At 41.1% G+C, this 16,586-nt stretch overlaps 2 protein-coding genes across 2 annotated transcripts; both read right to left on the bottom strand.

The window, feature by feature from the left end:
- Positions 1 to 246: 246 nt before the first annotated feature.
- On the bottom strand, positions 247 to 4,638 carry LOC114882084 (uncharacterized protein K02A2.6-like). The gene is made up of 2 exons (XM_029198965.2): positions 1,841 to 4,638; positions 247 to 1,804 (listed from the first exon to the last, which is right to left on the bottom strand). The coding sequence occupies exons 1-2, from the start codon at positions 4,636 to 4,638 to the stop codon at positions 247 to 249; spliced, it is 4,356 nt and encodes a 1,451-aa protein (XP_029054798.2).
- Positions 4,639 to 8,132: 3,494 nt separating this feature from the next.
- On the bottom strand, positions 8,133 to 8,702 carry LOC114882056. The gene has a single exon (XM_029198936.2). The coding sequence runs from the start codon at positions 8,700 to 8,702 to the stop codon at positions 8,133 to 8,135; it is 570 nt and encodes a 189-aa protein (XP_029054769.2).
- Positions 8,703 to 16,586: the final 7,884 nt, after the last annotated feature.

The following is a 16,586-nucleotide window of genomic DNA, read 5'->3' as shown; positions in this document are numbered from 1 at the left end:
TATTATTATTATTGTTATGCCCAGGATGGGGTGGTTGGGTAATTAGAGACACACACCTTTTCTCACACAAAACGTACATAGATATATATTGTGCATAACGATACAAGAGTAATACGCGAGAACATGCTGCCTGCGTACCGGTGCCGATCAGGCGAGAGACTGCGCGCGCCTCCGCGCATGGTGGAGGCCCAACCGCGTACGCAACGTCTCAAGGGCCCGTACCCAACATCTCCCTTCTTCAAGAAGTCACCATCCGGAGTACGATTTCGCCCCTGGGTCCAGGACCATTCTGCGTGGTTGTACTCGCGGCCGTTCAGACCGTCTCGGGGTCGGTTGATCTCCCTCAGAGTGCTCAACGTGGCCCTCTGTATGATGGTCCTGTAGGGGACGTCTGGTGCGACCGCGGGCCCCTTGGGGTGGTCGCCGAGCTGGTTGTGCCAATTGGTCCTGCGCAAGTGTCGCCTCCGTAGCCGGCGTGCGTGGCTCCGGATTCGAGGCAGAGGAAGGCTCCAGAATCAGGTCTTCAGCGATTTCTGGGCCCACCCACGCGTTACTCTGCGGTGTGGAACCACCTCTCCAGACGTGGTTGACATGCCTGACCACCTCCTTACCGCTGTCTAGGAGTATGGCGTAGCGAACTTTGGAAAGTTTCTTGATGACGCTTCCCTTTTCTCGCGCGTTTTTGGCAACCAACACCACCACTCGGTCCCCGATCGCGAGGTGACGAGGCCGAGGACTACGGCAGGTTGTGGACATGTCAGCTGAAGCCGTTGGAGCGTCAGTCAGGTCCTTTGGTGCCCCGGGCGGGACCGTCTCCTCCCCCTGTGGTTTTGGCAACAGCTTTGTGAATGGCGAGTTTATCTGTCTGCCGAAGAATAGCTCTGCCGGCGACCTTCCGTTTGGAGCGACCGCGCAAGGCGTGTACCTGTAACTGTGTAAGAATTCAAATAAACGTTTTCTCCAATTATTGGGCTCCCTGGCAATCGCTCTCTTGATGGTATCAACCATCCGCTCCGCTTGGCCGTTTGATTGCGGGTGGTTAACCGGTGAGAATAGATGTGTTATGTGCATTTCTGCACATAGAGTTGCGAATTGTGCAGAAGTAAACTGCGTTCCGTGGTCGCTTACGAGAATTTCGGGTGGACCGTACCTACAAAAAACCTCTCTGCACATCTCAACTGTCTTGTTTGCTGAGATGGTTTGCGTGATTCCCACATCCGGGAATTTTGAATAGGCATCGACGAATACTAGGATGTACTGGCCGTCGATAGGACCAGCGTAGTCGATGTGCATCCTCTCCAGTGGCTTTCTTGCAGTAGGCCAGGGGCTGATAGGTGCTTTCGCCGGCATCCTCTGGGTGAGTGCGCATGAGTCACACCGTTTGACGAGGTGCTCCAAATCCTGCGCGATTCGCGGCCAGTAGACATACTCTCTTGCCAGCTGTTTCATTCTCCTAATCCCAGGGTGGCCTCTATGCAAGGCTTGTAGAGTGTCAGGTACCATTTTCCGAGGAATGACCACTCTGTCTCCAAGCATCAGAGTTCCATCGACGATGCTTAGGCTGTCGCGACGGTTCTTGAAGTGTTGCAGGTACTCCGATGTATCTGCGGGCTCACTCCAGCCGTTCCTCAGAGCGTTCAAGACCCTAAGCAAGTCTTCGTCCGAATTGGTTGTGGACTTGAGCTTCTCCCTCAAGTTTTTCCCAAACGAGTCAATGGCATTGTTCCTTAATTGCTCCACTTCCTCTTCCACCGCCCGTACGCAAGAAACCTGCAGTTCCTCGCTGTTATCATGCCGGAATTTTTCCACCAGGCGAGATAACGCGTCCGCCTGTCCAAAATCCTGAGTTCGGATATGCTCGATCCTGAAGTCGTAGCCCAGTAGTCTCAGGGCCCAACGCTTCAAGCGGGCGGCTGTTGTGGGCTTTAGACCTTTGGTGTTTTCCGTCTGCAGCAACGCGATCAGAGGCTTGTGATCCGTTTGCAGTATAAATCTTCGGCCCCAAACGAATTTGTGGAACCGTTCGACGGCTGTTACGAGTGCCAAAGCCTCCTTCTCGAGCTGGGAATAATTCCTCTGAGCCTCCGTAAGGCTCTGTGACATATGGTAGACTGCTCTCTCCTGGCCGTGTTCATCGCGCTGTAGTAAAACTCCTCCGATTCCGGTCGAGCAAGCGTCGGCGGCAACAACCAAGGTTTTCGTTGGGTCATAGTGTTCCAACAGGAGAGGGCTCAGCATAATCTTTTTAATTTTTTCGACGGCGAGGCTGTGTTGGCGTGTCCATTCCCATTTGCGGTTCTTCCTTGTCAGTTCTTCGAGTGGGTGTTTCACTGTATGAAGATGAGGAATAAACTTTCCGTAGTGGTTTACTAGGCCCAGCAGGCTTTGCACCTCCGTGACGTTGGTGGGGTCCGGCAGGTTTGCTATTGCGCTGGTTGCCGATGGATCCGCAGAAATGCCTCTAGAGTTTATTATGAGACCCAGGAATTTGATTTCCCGAAGACCAAATTTGCATTTTTCAATGCTGAGCTTCCATCCCCTTTCCTCAAGGCGACGAAGCGTGTTTTGCAGCCGTAGGTCGTGTTCCTGCCGGGTTCTACCCGTTACGATAACATCGTCTATGTACGGGTATACGCCTTCTAAACCCATTAGAGTAGATTCTATGGCCTGCTGGAACGTTGCGGGGGCTGTCTTGATGCCGAAGGGTAGCCTTTTAAATCTGAAGAGCCCTCTTGGAGTTACGATAGTTGTAATCTCTCGGTGATCTTCGTCGATTGTTAGTTGAAAAAAGGCGTCGCTCAAATCCATCACGCTGAAAAAACAACAACCATTAAGCTTGGCCATTATGTTTTCGATGTTTGGCATCGGATGGCAATTATTAAACAAAGCCTGATTAACGCCTGTCGAGTAATCTGCACACAAGCGCAGTCCGCCGTTGTGTTTTTTTACAATCACAATTGGGGTTGTCCAGTTCGAGCGTTCGACGCGTTCTATTATGTCCAATGACTCCAGACGTTGTAGTTCCTTGTCCAGCGGAGCCTCCATGGCATACGGTATTGGTCGACATGCGTTTTGAACCGGTCGGGCGTCCTCAACCAGTGTGAATTTAACCATAAAGTCACGACACGTTCCTAAACCTGGTGAGAAAAGATTGTGAAAGTCTTTGATAAATTTGTCGTGACTCATTGACGTAATTTTCCGATCTTCGCCGGAAGTCGTGACGCCTGCGGGACGTGGGACTTTATACACGGCTTTAGTAGTGTCCGCGCGATCAACGTCCGCGGCGCCTCGCGCGTCGTCTGAAAACGCGATTAGAGGAAGGGACCACAAATCGAAACAGTCGATCGCGTCCAGTCCAAATAAGTTTATTTCTTTTCGCCCCGCGACGTTGACGTCGAGTTTACATTCGCGATCGAGCACGCGCGCGATGCATCGAAATTTACCGATAATGTCCAAAGTGTCACCACCGGCGTGCTCGACTGTTTTACCCGACGAGAGTTTTGGGGATCCAAGGCGGACCCATTCGCGTTTGCCTATTATCGTGACATCGGAACCTGAATCGATCTGTAGGCGCACTGATTTACCGAGCATCGAGATCGTGACAAATTTCCGACGACGTTTACCGACAGAGGTGAGCGATCGGGTCGTTAGGCTATTGTTTTTATAGGACCCTTTCTGCTGCGTCGGTAATGCGCGACACACTTTCGCGATATGTCCCTTTTTCGAACACGTGTGACACACTGCCTCGCGGAATGGACACTTCGAGCGATAATGTGCACCACCACAGCCTCTGCATTTTAGGTCCAGCTGGGCCTGAGGCTGTTGTTTGCCTGATGCCTGTGGTTGTTTGATTCCTGGTGGGCTACCCGCCTTCTTCTTCTGTTTGGGGTAAACAGCGTTCACCGTTGCGACCGTGGTCGTTTTCGTTGGATCTTCTAGTACCTTTAAGCTCGTTGCTACATTCATGTGGGCTTCGAGTTCTGCAGCGATGTCTTTCAGGGTTGCATCTCGATTTTTCTCGATGACTCGTAGTGCGATTCGTTTGAGATCAACGTTCTCATTGGAGTAGCACAATGACTGCAGCAACAGTAACACTCGCAGGTTATCGTCCGTGAGGTTAGCACGTTCGAAATCCGCCGCGTGGCGATTAATACGATCAATGTGCTCGGATATTGACGTAGATTTTTCGTAGCGGTGGTTTAGGATTTCGATTCTGCGACGCGTAATTGGCACTTTGTCCTCGAACAATTCTTTTAAATTTTTAATAACGTCCTCTTGCTTCATCGTGGTCGGATCTGCGGGTGCGACATGATCAACCAACCGATCGAATTCAATTTGACCGAGTTTGTCTAAGATCAGACGGGTTTGCATTTCCGGTGGCAACACGCTCGCTTCGGTAACGACCGTATAAGAGTGTCGCTGTAGCCATTTTACGAACGGTTTCGTCTCGTCGCCCACGCCGAAGACGTACTTTTCCACCCGGGCGAATAGTTGATTGTAGAGATCGGAATGGGAGATACTCCTGCCGTTCGCCGGACCAGCAGTTGGTTCTCCGGCGCGTTCATTTCGAAGTTGATGCTGGAGAAGCGCATTGATGGTCGCTGTAAGAGTCTTTATGGCTTCTGTAGCCTCAGCCATCTTGGCAGTCGAGTTCTTTGTTTACCGTGCACACAAGAAAAAATCCGTTCACCGCAGCGCCAGTTGTTATGCCCAGGATGGGGTGGTTGGGTAATTAGAGACACACACCTTTTCTCACACAAAACGTACATAGATATATATTGTGCATAACGATACAAGAGTAATACGCGAGAACATGCTGCCTGCGTACCGGTGCCGATCAGGCGAGAGACTGCGCGCGCCTCCGCGCATGGTGGAGGCCCAACCGCGTACGCAACGTCTCAAGGGCCCGTACCCAACAATTATTATTATTATTAAAACCATACATAGGTGTGATAGGTTAGGATGGGCCACACACTTAAATCCGGCCGCCGCGAAGTATTGTGTTAGGAAAGCGTTGCCGGCCGTCTTACGGCGCGCCGCGGCCGCGGCGGCCGGATTTGTATATGTAACAAGAGCGTTTCGATACATTGACCACCACCCTCTAGATATTCTGTATAATGATCGGACATTTTATAGGTTGACCGAAACTTGTTACGGACATTTTCCACAATGTCTTTTCTACACAATACCGGGTCATTTTACAAAAGGCCCACGTTAAACACATTGCCTGTTACAAACGGTTTCATCGCGATGGATTCATTCCTTGCAAAGTAACACCAAGAAATAAGCTTTCTGCTATAACAATAGTTATTAACAATAATAAATTCCATACATTTTTGAAAGCGAGCTCATCACGAAAATATCTCCAATTAGATTGGAAAACTTTCATCGCGAACGGTACATTCCTTGCAGAGTAACACCAGCGAATAGAATTCTTGCTGTAACAATAGTTATTAACAATTACAAATTCCACAAATTTTTACAATGGGGATCATCGCGAAAATATCTCCGATTATGATCCGTCTCCGATCATAGCGATCGGTACATTCCTTGTAGAGTAGCGCTAAAGAACAGAAGTTTGCAATAATAATAGTTATTATATATGTACAGGTAGGTCTCGATTAGTGCGAGTAATAATTCCCAGAAATTGTTCGCATTATTTGAATTCGTACTATTCGAATATTTGGAATATAGGAATTGGTCGTTATAATACGTATATAATTGAATTATAATAGCATAAACATGTTTAGTATTTTAACAGTGTTGATTGCACTTTCTTCTGCTTTTTCATATCTCCGTATATGTGATGATAAACCCGCAGTATTTTATCCAAGTCTCTGTTAACTTGCATGCTTCGATCCATGTCTGGATCGAAAAAAGCCTCGCAAACCTCGCATTAACTGAATTTTTGTTCGCATTAAATGCGACCTGGTATCATTTTAAAATTCGCACGAAACCGAATATTGCACTATGTGAACTAGCATTAATCGAGACTTACCTGTATACTGGTTTCTGGTCGATGCGATATGTGTATAGAAACAGTAGAGACAGACGATTGCATTCTGACCCATACACCGCCAGAGTAGGCGGTAGAATACACGTAGGCATACGTAGAATTCAATGCAGTAGTAACAATAGTTTTCACGAATATCTCGGAAACTAAAGCTTTCAGTTGATTATACATAATAAAAAAGTTCTTCAGCATCATGCCCCCGACAACATCTTAAAGGGTCATTGAAATCAACCTATGTTGAGATTAGAAACTTTCTGTTTTTTGCAATAATATTCCTTGGCAATGAAAAAATGCAAAATGTTTTTTTAACAGTACCAATCGGGAGACATACTCTACAAGATGCAAAAGATTTCGTTCCGATTGATCCATCCGTCTCGGAGTAATCGGCGAACAAAGCCAGACAAAAAAAGAAAAAATATACTGATCGAATTGAGTATCCTCCTCCTTTTCGACGTCGGATAAAAATGAGAAATACTTGGGATCATTGGCAGTATCGAATTTGTGGGTAGATTTGTTTCACTATGACGAACTATGCATAAATATGCGGCAAAGAGAAAACAATGTTTATCGCGAGCTTTTATCGAGAGTTCGTTTTGGTGTTTTTACGGAACAAGATATTGCCACACTACAATCGAGGACAATTCCTTTTCGCTCTGGACGTAGTGAAGACAGATTAAATGAATTATGCAATTATGTCCAAAATTTGCCGTGATGTATTTAATACAGCCATACTTACAACAATTAACAGCGAAGAAGTGAAACTAGTGTCACGCGCCACTCTTGATTGTGTTGAATATTTAAAGAAACGTGTGCACAAACTCTTAGATAAATACGAGGAGGATAATTCGCAAACAGCTGGCTTACATACAATTATCACTGTCAAACTTGGTGCCAAGGTGATGTTAAGGCGTAATATAGATGTTACATTGGGCCTCGTAAACGGTACTATTGGAGAAATTGTTGGATTCTTACGAGCACCGGATAGTGAAGACATCAACACAGTGCAGTTACGATTATCAACAGGTACCGTGCATTCGTTATAAAGAATTACTTCCAAGTTTGAAATAATGGATAAAGCTTATGTCCTTCGATATCAATTTCCAATATCTCTCAGTTATGGAATCACCATTCACAAATGCTAGGGATTAAGCGTAAAGACAGCTGTAGTCGATATAGGTAATAGTATTTTCAGTTGCGGTCAGGCTTACGTGGCTTTATCTCGAGTAACGACTTTAAACGGCTTGCATATAATTAATTTCGATCCGTGCATGGTGAAGGAAAATAGATTGGTTATACAAGAATATAACAGATTGAGAAGTATTTACAGGCCAGATTTAGTTGCACTGAAATGTAAGCCGGTACGAAGACAGAAAATTCATGATGTACAATGGACTTCAATTTCCAAAACTCGTCCATTCTTTGTACCAGTGTATACAGATAATGCGACAACAATCCATGCAGATGTCTCGGTTAAAGGATTCATTAATGCTGACCACGTCTCTGGATATGCTAATGTCATATTGCAATGTATACTTTGTTGTGATAGTATGCGCCGAAAGTTATTGACACGTAAAAATTCAGATGCTATGAGAGCTGTAGCCCAAGTTTACCTAGGCACTGATGTACAGATATTTATACCTGTTTTCACGAGAGAGCATAACTGAGCCGCGCAGGTTGAAGATGGTGGGGGAACTCAGCGATCCTCGTAACTCCCACTCCGCTACTCGCTTCCCACTTCGCTAACCGCGAGTTCAATATACGGGGTGGAACAATAGTACGGTGGAGTAGACAGAATATGTGAATAAAAAACTGCGCGTTTGCAAACGTACAATCTGTATATATATGTTTAATACTTCTAAACAAATGTTGATATGTACAGTATATATACATAAAATGTACATATTTACATAATATTTATATATTTACATTATATACAGTTGATATATAGAGTATATATACATAATATTTAAATATTTACAAAATTCAATTATTACATGGCTGGTGGGTAAAGGGGAAAAGGTACAGCCCCATTAATGGAGCAGTAGGGCCATGAAGTATTACGCCTTCCCCCTTACCTATATACTACTAAATACTATAACTTATACATTATATACAATATTTATACGTTGCTGTCAATATCGCTGTTAATATCGCTGTCGGATTCGGATGGGTGCTCCCACTCCTCACCTTCATCCAAAATTGTATCTGTAATATTGTCCAGTTGACGTACTCTATCCTCCTCCTTTATCGTATGGCGAATAAAATTCTGCCACGACTCGGCTTCATGTAATAGTGTTTGGACGTCAGATAGTTTGTAAGTAGTATTTCGCGCTCTCACGTAATCTTTAACGCTTGCCCATGCTAACTCAATGGGGTTTAGTTCACAATGGTAAGGGGGAAGGCGTAATACTTCATGGCCATGTAGTTTGGCATATTCATCAATAACATAATTATTTTCGAGCTTATATTTGCGCGTGAGATCTAACAATTGTGCCTTTACATAATGGGGCTGTACCGTTTCCCCCTTACCCACCAGCCATGAAATGATATCGTTTTTCTTCCAACTCATGTTGGGGTATTTTTCAACTTTAACGCTGTGGTAGGGAGCATTGTCCATTACAATAACTGCCCCATCTCGTAGCATGGGCATAAAAGTTATAAACCAATCGAAAAATGTATCGCCGTTCATCTCGTCGTGGTAGTCAGCAGTATTTTTTTTTCGACTCGAAATATAGGAGGCCTTCGGGTACAAACCGATCTGTCGACCCGATGTGGGCTACTATTAGTCTCTTCCCTTTGTTGGCCGGTGGCGGGATACCTGTTGTGAGACCCCTCTCAGCTGCGTTTTTTGGGCTGGTGACGGATGTATCCATCCACAGTTTGCGCCTGACATCACCCGCATTTACCCAGGTCTCATCCAGGTAATAAATGGGTCGTCCTTCAGAGCGATAGTTATCAATTGCATATACGTATTTTTGGCGCCACGGCACGATGTATTCCTTATCAATCATGGCGCTATTGCGCCCACGAACAATATATTTGAATTCCATCCGTTTCAACAGCCGGTATAGGGACGAGTATGAGAAGGGTGGTAAATTCGCGTTCTCATTTACGCGAGTTAAAATTTTCCTCACGTTCGGAATTTCCTTATTCAACCAGAATTCGTGCACCTTCCTGCGTATCGCAAGAATATCGCTCTCCGACGTTTTTTCCAAGACGTTGCACCGTATTTTTCTTTTGTTCGGCGAGCTCACATCTCCCGTGGCTTTAAACTCGGCGATAGTTTTTGAAATTGTAAGTTCTCCAATTCCAAGCTTTTGTGAAATTAATTTCACCAGGGTCCTATACCTGTAAGGGTGGCAGAAAGAAAAAAATTATTACGCTGGATTTTAGGTATTTATGTCTATGCCTACCAATAATTTTACTTACCTCAATTCTGGGTCTTCCATCTTCATATTCTTATATAAATTTATTATCATCATTCGTTGGCCAGATCCAACGAACTACAAGAAGAACAGTTCTGTACACGTGACTAAACCACACATATTACATATATTGTAGGATGTAAGTTGAGAATGTTTGGGCCGAGCGATAGTTGGAGTGACCGAAGTGTGAACGAAGAGTGTTTGGACCGTTTGACAGTTGGATCGAGTGAAGTGTGAAGAAAGAGTGTTTAGACCGAGTGACAGTTTCTACGAATCGAGATGCGTAAGGCGGTATGAAAGACGGGAGCGAAGCGAAATCAGGGCTTTTGCTTTTCTCTCCCCTGTAAGAGCAAATGTGAAGGAGTAAAATAAAGAAATAGGACATAGCAAAATAAAGCACTACTTATATAATATCCCCTACAATATTCATAACGCGAGCTTACCTTTCCCGAAGGATTTCTCCTTGGTGGAGACTCGGTAGACGGGCCAGCAACTCCCTCCATTTCACACACGTTTTTACGAATAAACCCAATACAATAAAATAATAAATATGAAATATAAAAGAAACCCAATACGATTAAATAAGAAATATAAAATATAAAATAAACCCAATACAATAAAATAAGAAATATGAAATATAAAAGAAACACAATATAATAAAATAAGAAATATAAAAGAAACACAATACAATAAAATAAGAAATATGAAATATAAAAGACACACAATATAATAAAATAAGAAATATAAAAGAAACACAATACAATAAAAACGAAATATGAAATATAAAATATAGGACAAAATATACTGTTGCTACCCGTTACACACTCCAAATGATGCGCTGTCGCGTAGATGCACCGCGTGGAGGCGCCTCAGCGACGCTGTGCGCAAGCGTATGGGAGTGGGAGTATGACCAATCAGGGCGAAGATGCGCACGAAAGAACGAAAACTGGTCGTTTCGCAGTTATGCTCTCTCGTGAAAACAAGTGTAACTCTTTTGCTGTTAGACAACATGCGAGTGGTACTTTCGTACAAGAAATTCCACAGGACGCATCTGAATTTTACTTGCATATTATAAATAGTTATACTGATATCCGAGCGATTGTGAAACATGAGTTAACTCACACAATACGTTGTAAATGTTGTCATCAAACGTCTGTTAACACAGAGGACAATATAATTTTAACACTACCCTTATCTCAGGTGGAAGGAAAAAGAATAACATTCCAGGATATCATTAACACCTATTCGGAATTGGAACACAGTGGATGATGCTGTATGTACTCATTGCGGACAGAAGGGTATGCTTTCAAAAAGTGATATTACGACAGCTGAAAATGTTTTCATAATACAATTACCGCTATTTCATAATAAAAATGGTAAAATTGTGGACATTAAAAGACCTAACATCGCAGCCGCGCATACAGAAAGCATACACGTTGCCCAAAATACATATAGGGCAACAAGCGCTGTATTGTATATTGATAGTAATAGTAAAGGCAAGAAACATTACACATGCTATATAAAGCATTCAAAAAAGACGTTCGTATACATTGATGATGACACAATTCAATATAAGAAACAGTGGCCAAGAGGTGCAAAAGATGTATACATGATGTTCTTTGAAAGAAGTAACGTAGGAAACCATCCAATGGCTACAAAAATACATGATACTCAATGCACCAGAGATTAATTCTAACTACATTTCACACATATAAAGTAATTTAAAAAATAAATATTAACCCACAAAAAGTACATTACATGTACAAAAAAGGTAACGCCAAGTATTATAGTTTAGGCATTATGAGCGGAGCACCTCTTTGCACTAATACACAATGCATTTCAGTGTGGCCCTGAAAACGTCGTGATATCCCACAAAAAGTACATTACATGCAAAAAAGAGGTAACGCCAAGTAGATTAGGCACTATATGGTACATATTTTGTGAATTTTCTAAAAAAGTAATGGATATCATGCAAAACCAGCCAAGTATTGAGTTATATATATTTTTCAAAATATATATACATGGCGTTTGGCCGCCTCGTTGCGATTCAACAATATTTGTTGTACGTTATTCCAAACCTGTGAATACATTATCGACTTTATTGGAGCGAAGCTCCTCTATTAAACGACTGATAGGCATTTTTTGTGACTTTTTAACTCAAAAACTGGATTATCAATTTTGACCATTCTTTGCAAGCTGATCACAGTGGTCGCTATGAGTGTTTATATAGAATAAAATCAGAGATCGGTGGTGTCCTTGAGGAATGGTCACAGAAACCGATACCCATGTTAAGGGGTAGACCCAGGTAATGCAAACAGGTGATATTACCGGCAAAAATGGGGCTAAAAAGGGGTTTACGGGAATACACTTTACGTCCTTATATGAGAAAATTTGAGGCTGGGTGAGGGTTCGTTCGAAACAGGAAGGTTCAATGTAGGGCGCTCTGGTCATGGTTCAACAAATTTTGTTGAATCGCAACGAGGCAGCCAAACGCCAAGTATAAATATTTTGAAAAATATATATAACTCAATACTTGGCTGGTTTTGCATGATATCCATTACTTTTTTAGAAAATTCACAAAATATGTACCATATAGTGCCTAAACTACTTGGCGTTACCTTTTTTTTACGTGTAATGTACTTTTTGTGGGATTTGAATGTACGAAAGACATATTTTAAATTTTCATTATAGACTCACATGAAAAAGTTGAAAAATTACCCTTCGTTATTTTTTCCCACGATTTCGACAAACTATAATTTTTTAAAACAGCAAAAGTACATATCTTAGTAAATTAATTTTTATAGCTTTAAAAAAAGCCTTAAGCCATTTGATCCAATGAGATATTTGGTTGGTGAGCGAATAATTTTGTGATCTACTGTATTTCCCTCAGGCCGCGACTTCTCCCAACATTTGGAAGCGATTAGCCCTCACGTCGTAATCCTCTTGACCGTCTAGCAAATGGTCGATGTTTCGCCTTCGTTTTTAAAAGTTGATTGCACTCTGTCCCAATCTCGGTTGCATTTATCCAGCCGAGGTGTCGATTCTGTGTTTACATGCGGCGTAAGCCAAGCGTGAACGTAGAAAGGGACAGATAGTGGAGGAGAGAGAGGTCCAAGGATTCAAAGCGAGGAGCCGAAACGTATCGGTGTTACTAATCGAATTCAATTATAAAACTTTTTTATTTTTGACTTTTTCTCATTGAAACATTTACTAGCGCATTGGAGAGTTTTTTGAATGGCAGTCTTTAACAGTGTCTCGTCGACGCTCGCATCATCTTAAGTGGTTATGTAGATTCTGATTAGGCAGGTAATGAAGTTGACCGGAAAGGTACAACCGGTTAATGTATTGAGATGTATGATGGAAATACGATCTGTTGGAATACCAAAAGGCAAAATTCAGTTGCAACATCCCCGACAGAAGCCGAATATACGGCATTGTATGAAGCAGCAAAAGAAGCTTGCTGGATTAAATCCCTTCTATCTGGTATAGAAGTAAATTTAAAAGAACCAATAATTATTATTGAGGACAATAATGGTTGTATAGCAATTGCAAATAATCCGACAGATCATAAACGATCTAAATACATAGGAGTTAAATAGAAGTATTAAGAAAATAGTGTTAAAATCGATATAATTTAAAAATGTGAAATATAATATAGTAATAATAACAAATAAACATAAAATAATAATGAAAAGATGAAGAAAACATTAAAATAATATAATATAGTAAGATCAAATATGGTAAGATAAAGTAAAAAAATAATATTATAATTAACTAAACAAAAACAATCATTCATTTTCCAAATTTTCAGTATCATTTGAATTTTCAGAATCTCCTTCCGTATCTGTTGCTACTTCATCTTCGTACTTTGTTTTAGGTGAAATTAATAATCCCACAGCATCTGTCGATAATGCTTTCCTTTTTTTTTTGTGGCAGTTTCCTTATGCTGGAAATATATGGGTCAGATGCTACAATCAGCCGTAGAAATAGATCTTCCATTGTTTTTTCTCACGAACACTTTCGCGAGAAATCCTCGCGGAATCTCTTAATATATTTATTAAGGGCTTCTTGGGCGTCCTCTGACATTTGTCCTATTGGTAGTAACGCAGATGCAGCTATTTGGATTAAAATTTTATGCATTGTAGTTGGCATATAATACCAGGGGTACAATTCTACGAATTTTCTTGCAGTTTCTACGGCATATTGACTGAATTTTGCAAAGTCTATTTCGTGACCACTCGAAAGAGCTTGCAATATTGCATGCATCCGTTTAATCAAATGCTCATCAATGCCTGTTATAGAAGACGATACTGTCGAATTTTCAAAAAAACGTCGAGCAGTATTGCCATCATTCGTATTACCGAATCCAGGCTTTGGACGATCAACAATTAAACATAATTGGATACGGAAACCTTTCTGGATTATTTTTTTCCGATTTTCCATTATTTTTTTTTCCTCTTCATTGCGTACTTGCCATTTTTTGATAGTAAGCTTATAAGATAGATGCAAGCAGCATTCAAAAAATCGTATCCACGCGTGAAGTGTGGATAAGCCAAATCGAAAATATTCTTTCTTCACTTCTCTTTCTACCATTGCATTGATATCATTAAATTGGCTTGATGTTTCCCCACACAGATAACAACGTTGCGTGGACAATGTACAAGAAACCGCATTGCACACTTTGCCGTCTATCATCGTAAACGCCACGTTGTATTTGATGCAAATTTCTTTACCATCTATAATGGTATTGAAGGGAACCAAAGCTTTAATTTGTTCTTCCACATATGATACCTGACTCACTGTTACTTGTAGATCTTTGTGTAAAAATTAAATTTTTATCGGTCTACAAAACCGAGGAGATGAACATCGCGGATTCTTCCATACAATAATCTTCTTTTTATTATTTACGGAGAAGAGCTGTAGTGGTACTAAAGAAATTAAAAATATTTCTGAATCAGACTTTGTTTCGTCAGTGAACCTTTGTTTGTATACACTTTGCCCGGAAGTCCCATCACAACCCCACTTGCAAATGAAAATCATGTTTTTCACATCTTCTTCAGTCAAACTTTGTATTACTTCATTTTGTACTAATAAAATACGTTGTATAGTGTGATCCAGCAAAGTTTGCAATTTAACTTCTGCACTATACTCTGTGATAACAATATCCCTTGCATTTGGGTAACATCGACGTTTCGCGTCCAATATTGTCCTGTATGGTGGATATAAGTTGCACTTTTGTTCTTTGCTGATGTTTCTCAGTCCCAAATACTGACTTTTTGGTAGCTTTTGCTCTACCAAAAGCGAAAGTGCAGCATCACCAGACAGCATTCTTTCTGGAGTTGACTCCACACTTCGTTTATATTTTCTGGCTCTTGATGGGCTGCCAGTCACATCCACCACAACCTTTCAAGCGTCTAATTTTCCTGATGCACGGAGGCTCATTTGGGTTGCATATGTTAATGCTTCCACGGAAAATTTAGAACGGATGTCCTCGGTTTTTCTTCTTTTCGTTCTTTCACTACCAGATATGAACTCCGTTGAAGGTGGACCACCTTTGTTTATTGCAGTAGTTATTGTAGATGGAGGTATTCGAAAAGCAACCGACACATCAAGCCACTTTTCAAACTTTGAAAAAAAGGTTGCTTCCGTCCTCTGAACGGCTTGCCATTTAGTCTTCATTGAATACAATAATTTCGACAAAGCACTTTTCATTTCATGGTCAACGAATCGAATACAGTATCCACTCATCTCGAACAATTGTTTTTCTAAGATATCAATTATGATATCTAACTTGCTATTTAAATGTTCTTTTATCATAATAAAAACTTCTTTTCTTGTAAATCTAATTTCTTCATCACAAGATCCTGAAATGAAATGAAAACTTAAAGTTATAGTACATAAATAGAGACTATCTAAAAATTAATACAATGAAAGTAGTGTACATTGATATACAGTGTAGGAAAGTTGGCCGCGAAAGGCTCTGAGCGTTCCTGTTCCAATTGTAACACGTCAATACATCAACTGGCCTTACGTACAGGGTGTAAAAAAATTAAATGTCACGACCTATATGGGGTGATTCTAGACCTCTGGATCGGTGGAGATCTGTCAAAGAAAGCGACCGCAAAATTGACCTTGACCCCTAATTTCAAGGTCAAACTTTTTTATTGGCTTATCGTATAGTGCTCATCGAGGGGATAAAAAATCTGAAAGGAACCATGTGCCGGAAATCAACCCTTCTCCTAGAAAAAAGCCGTCAAAGTTTCCATATACGTTAATGCATTAAACGTTGAGTCGCCCGGTACCCCTCTCCAGTGATCTTGGCGCGTCAGTCTCGTGTATCGCTCGAATTTCGTGGTATAGGACAATTCTTGAATTTCAATCACAATGCCAGCATATAGGAAGGGTAAATTCTAAGAGAGCATATTTAAAAAGACAAAATAACTACTGCGTGTAAAAGAACATAAAAATGAATTTAATTCACTGAAGTTTTGCACTTCGAATATAAACGCAAGATAAATGTTTAGTTTTATCATTTCACGGTTCGTTAACACATCGCAGATATGCAGTTAATGCATCAGTTAATTATTACGCAAAGGACTGCATCAAATATTTATTATCTTATTATATTTATTATTATATTACTTATTATTATTATTATCTTATATTATATATTATTATTTTATATAATTATTTTATATTATATTTTTATTATTATTGTATTACTTTTATTATTGTTATTTATATATTATATTACTTATCATACTTGTATCATATCATATTATATTATATCACGAATGTTTCGATTAAATTCATTTTTATTTTCATTTAAACGCGGTAGTTATTTTGTCTTTTTAAATATGCTCTCTTAGAATTTACCCTTCCTATATGCTGGCATTGTGATTGAAATTCAAGAATTGTCCTATACCATGAAATTCGAGCGATACACGAGACTGACGCGCCAAGATCACTGGAGAGGGGTACCGGGCGACTCAACGTTTAATGCATTAACGTATATGGAAACTTTGACGGCTTTTTTCTGGGAGAAGGGTTGATTTCCGGCACATGGTTCCTTTCAGACTTTTTATCCCCTCGATGAGTACTATACGATAAGCCAATAAAAAAGTTTGACCTTGAAATTAGGAGTCAAG

This window comes from Osmia bicornis, chromosome 16, assembly GCF_907164935.1.
Source record: "Osmia bicornis bicornis chromosome 16, iOsmBic2.1, whole genome shotgun sequence".
Lineage (NCBI taxonomy): Eukaryota > Metazoa > Arthropoda > Insecta > Hymenoptera > Megachilidae > Osmia > Osmia bicornis.
The sequence above is the reverse complement of the archived record's forward strand: the minus strand, read 5'-3'. Positions and strand labels throughout refer to the sequence as shown.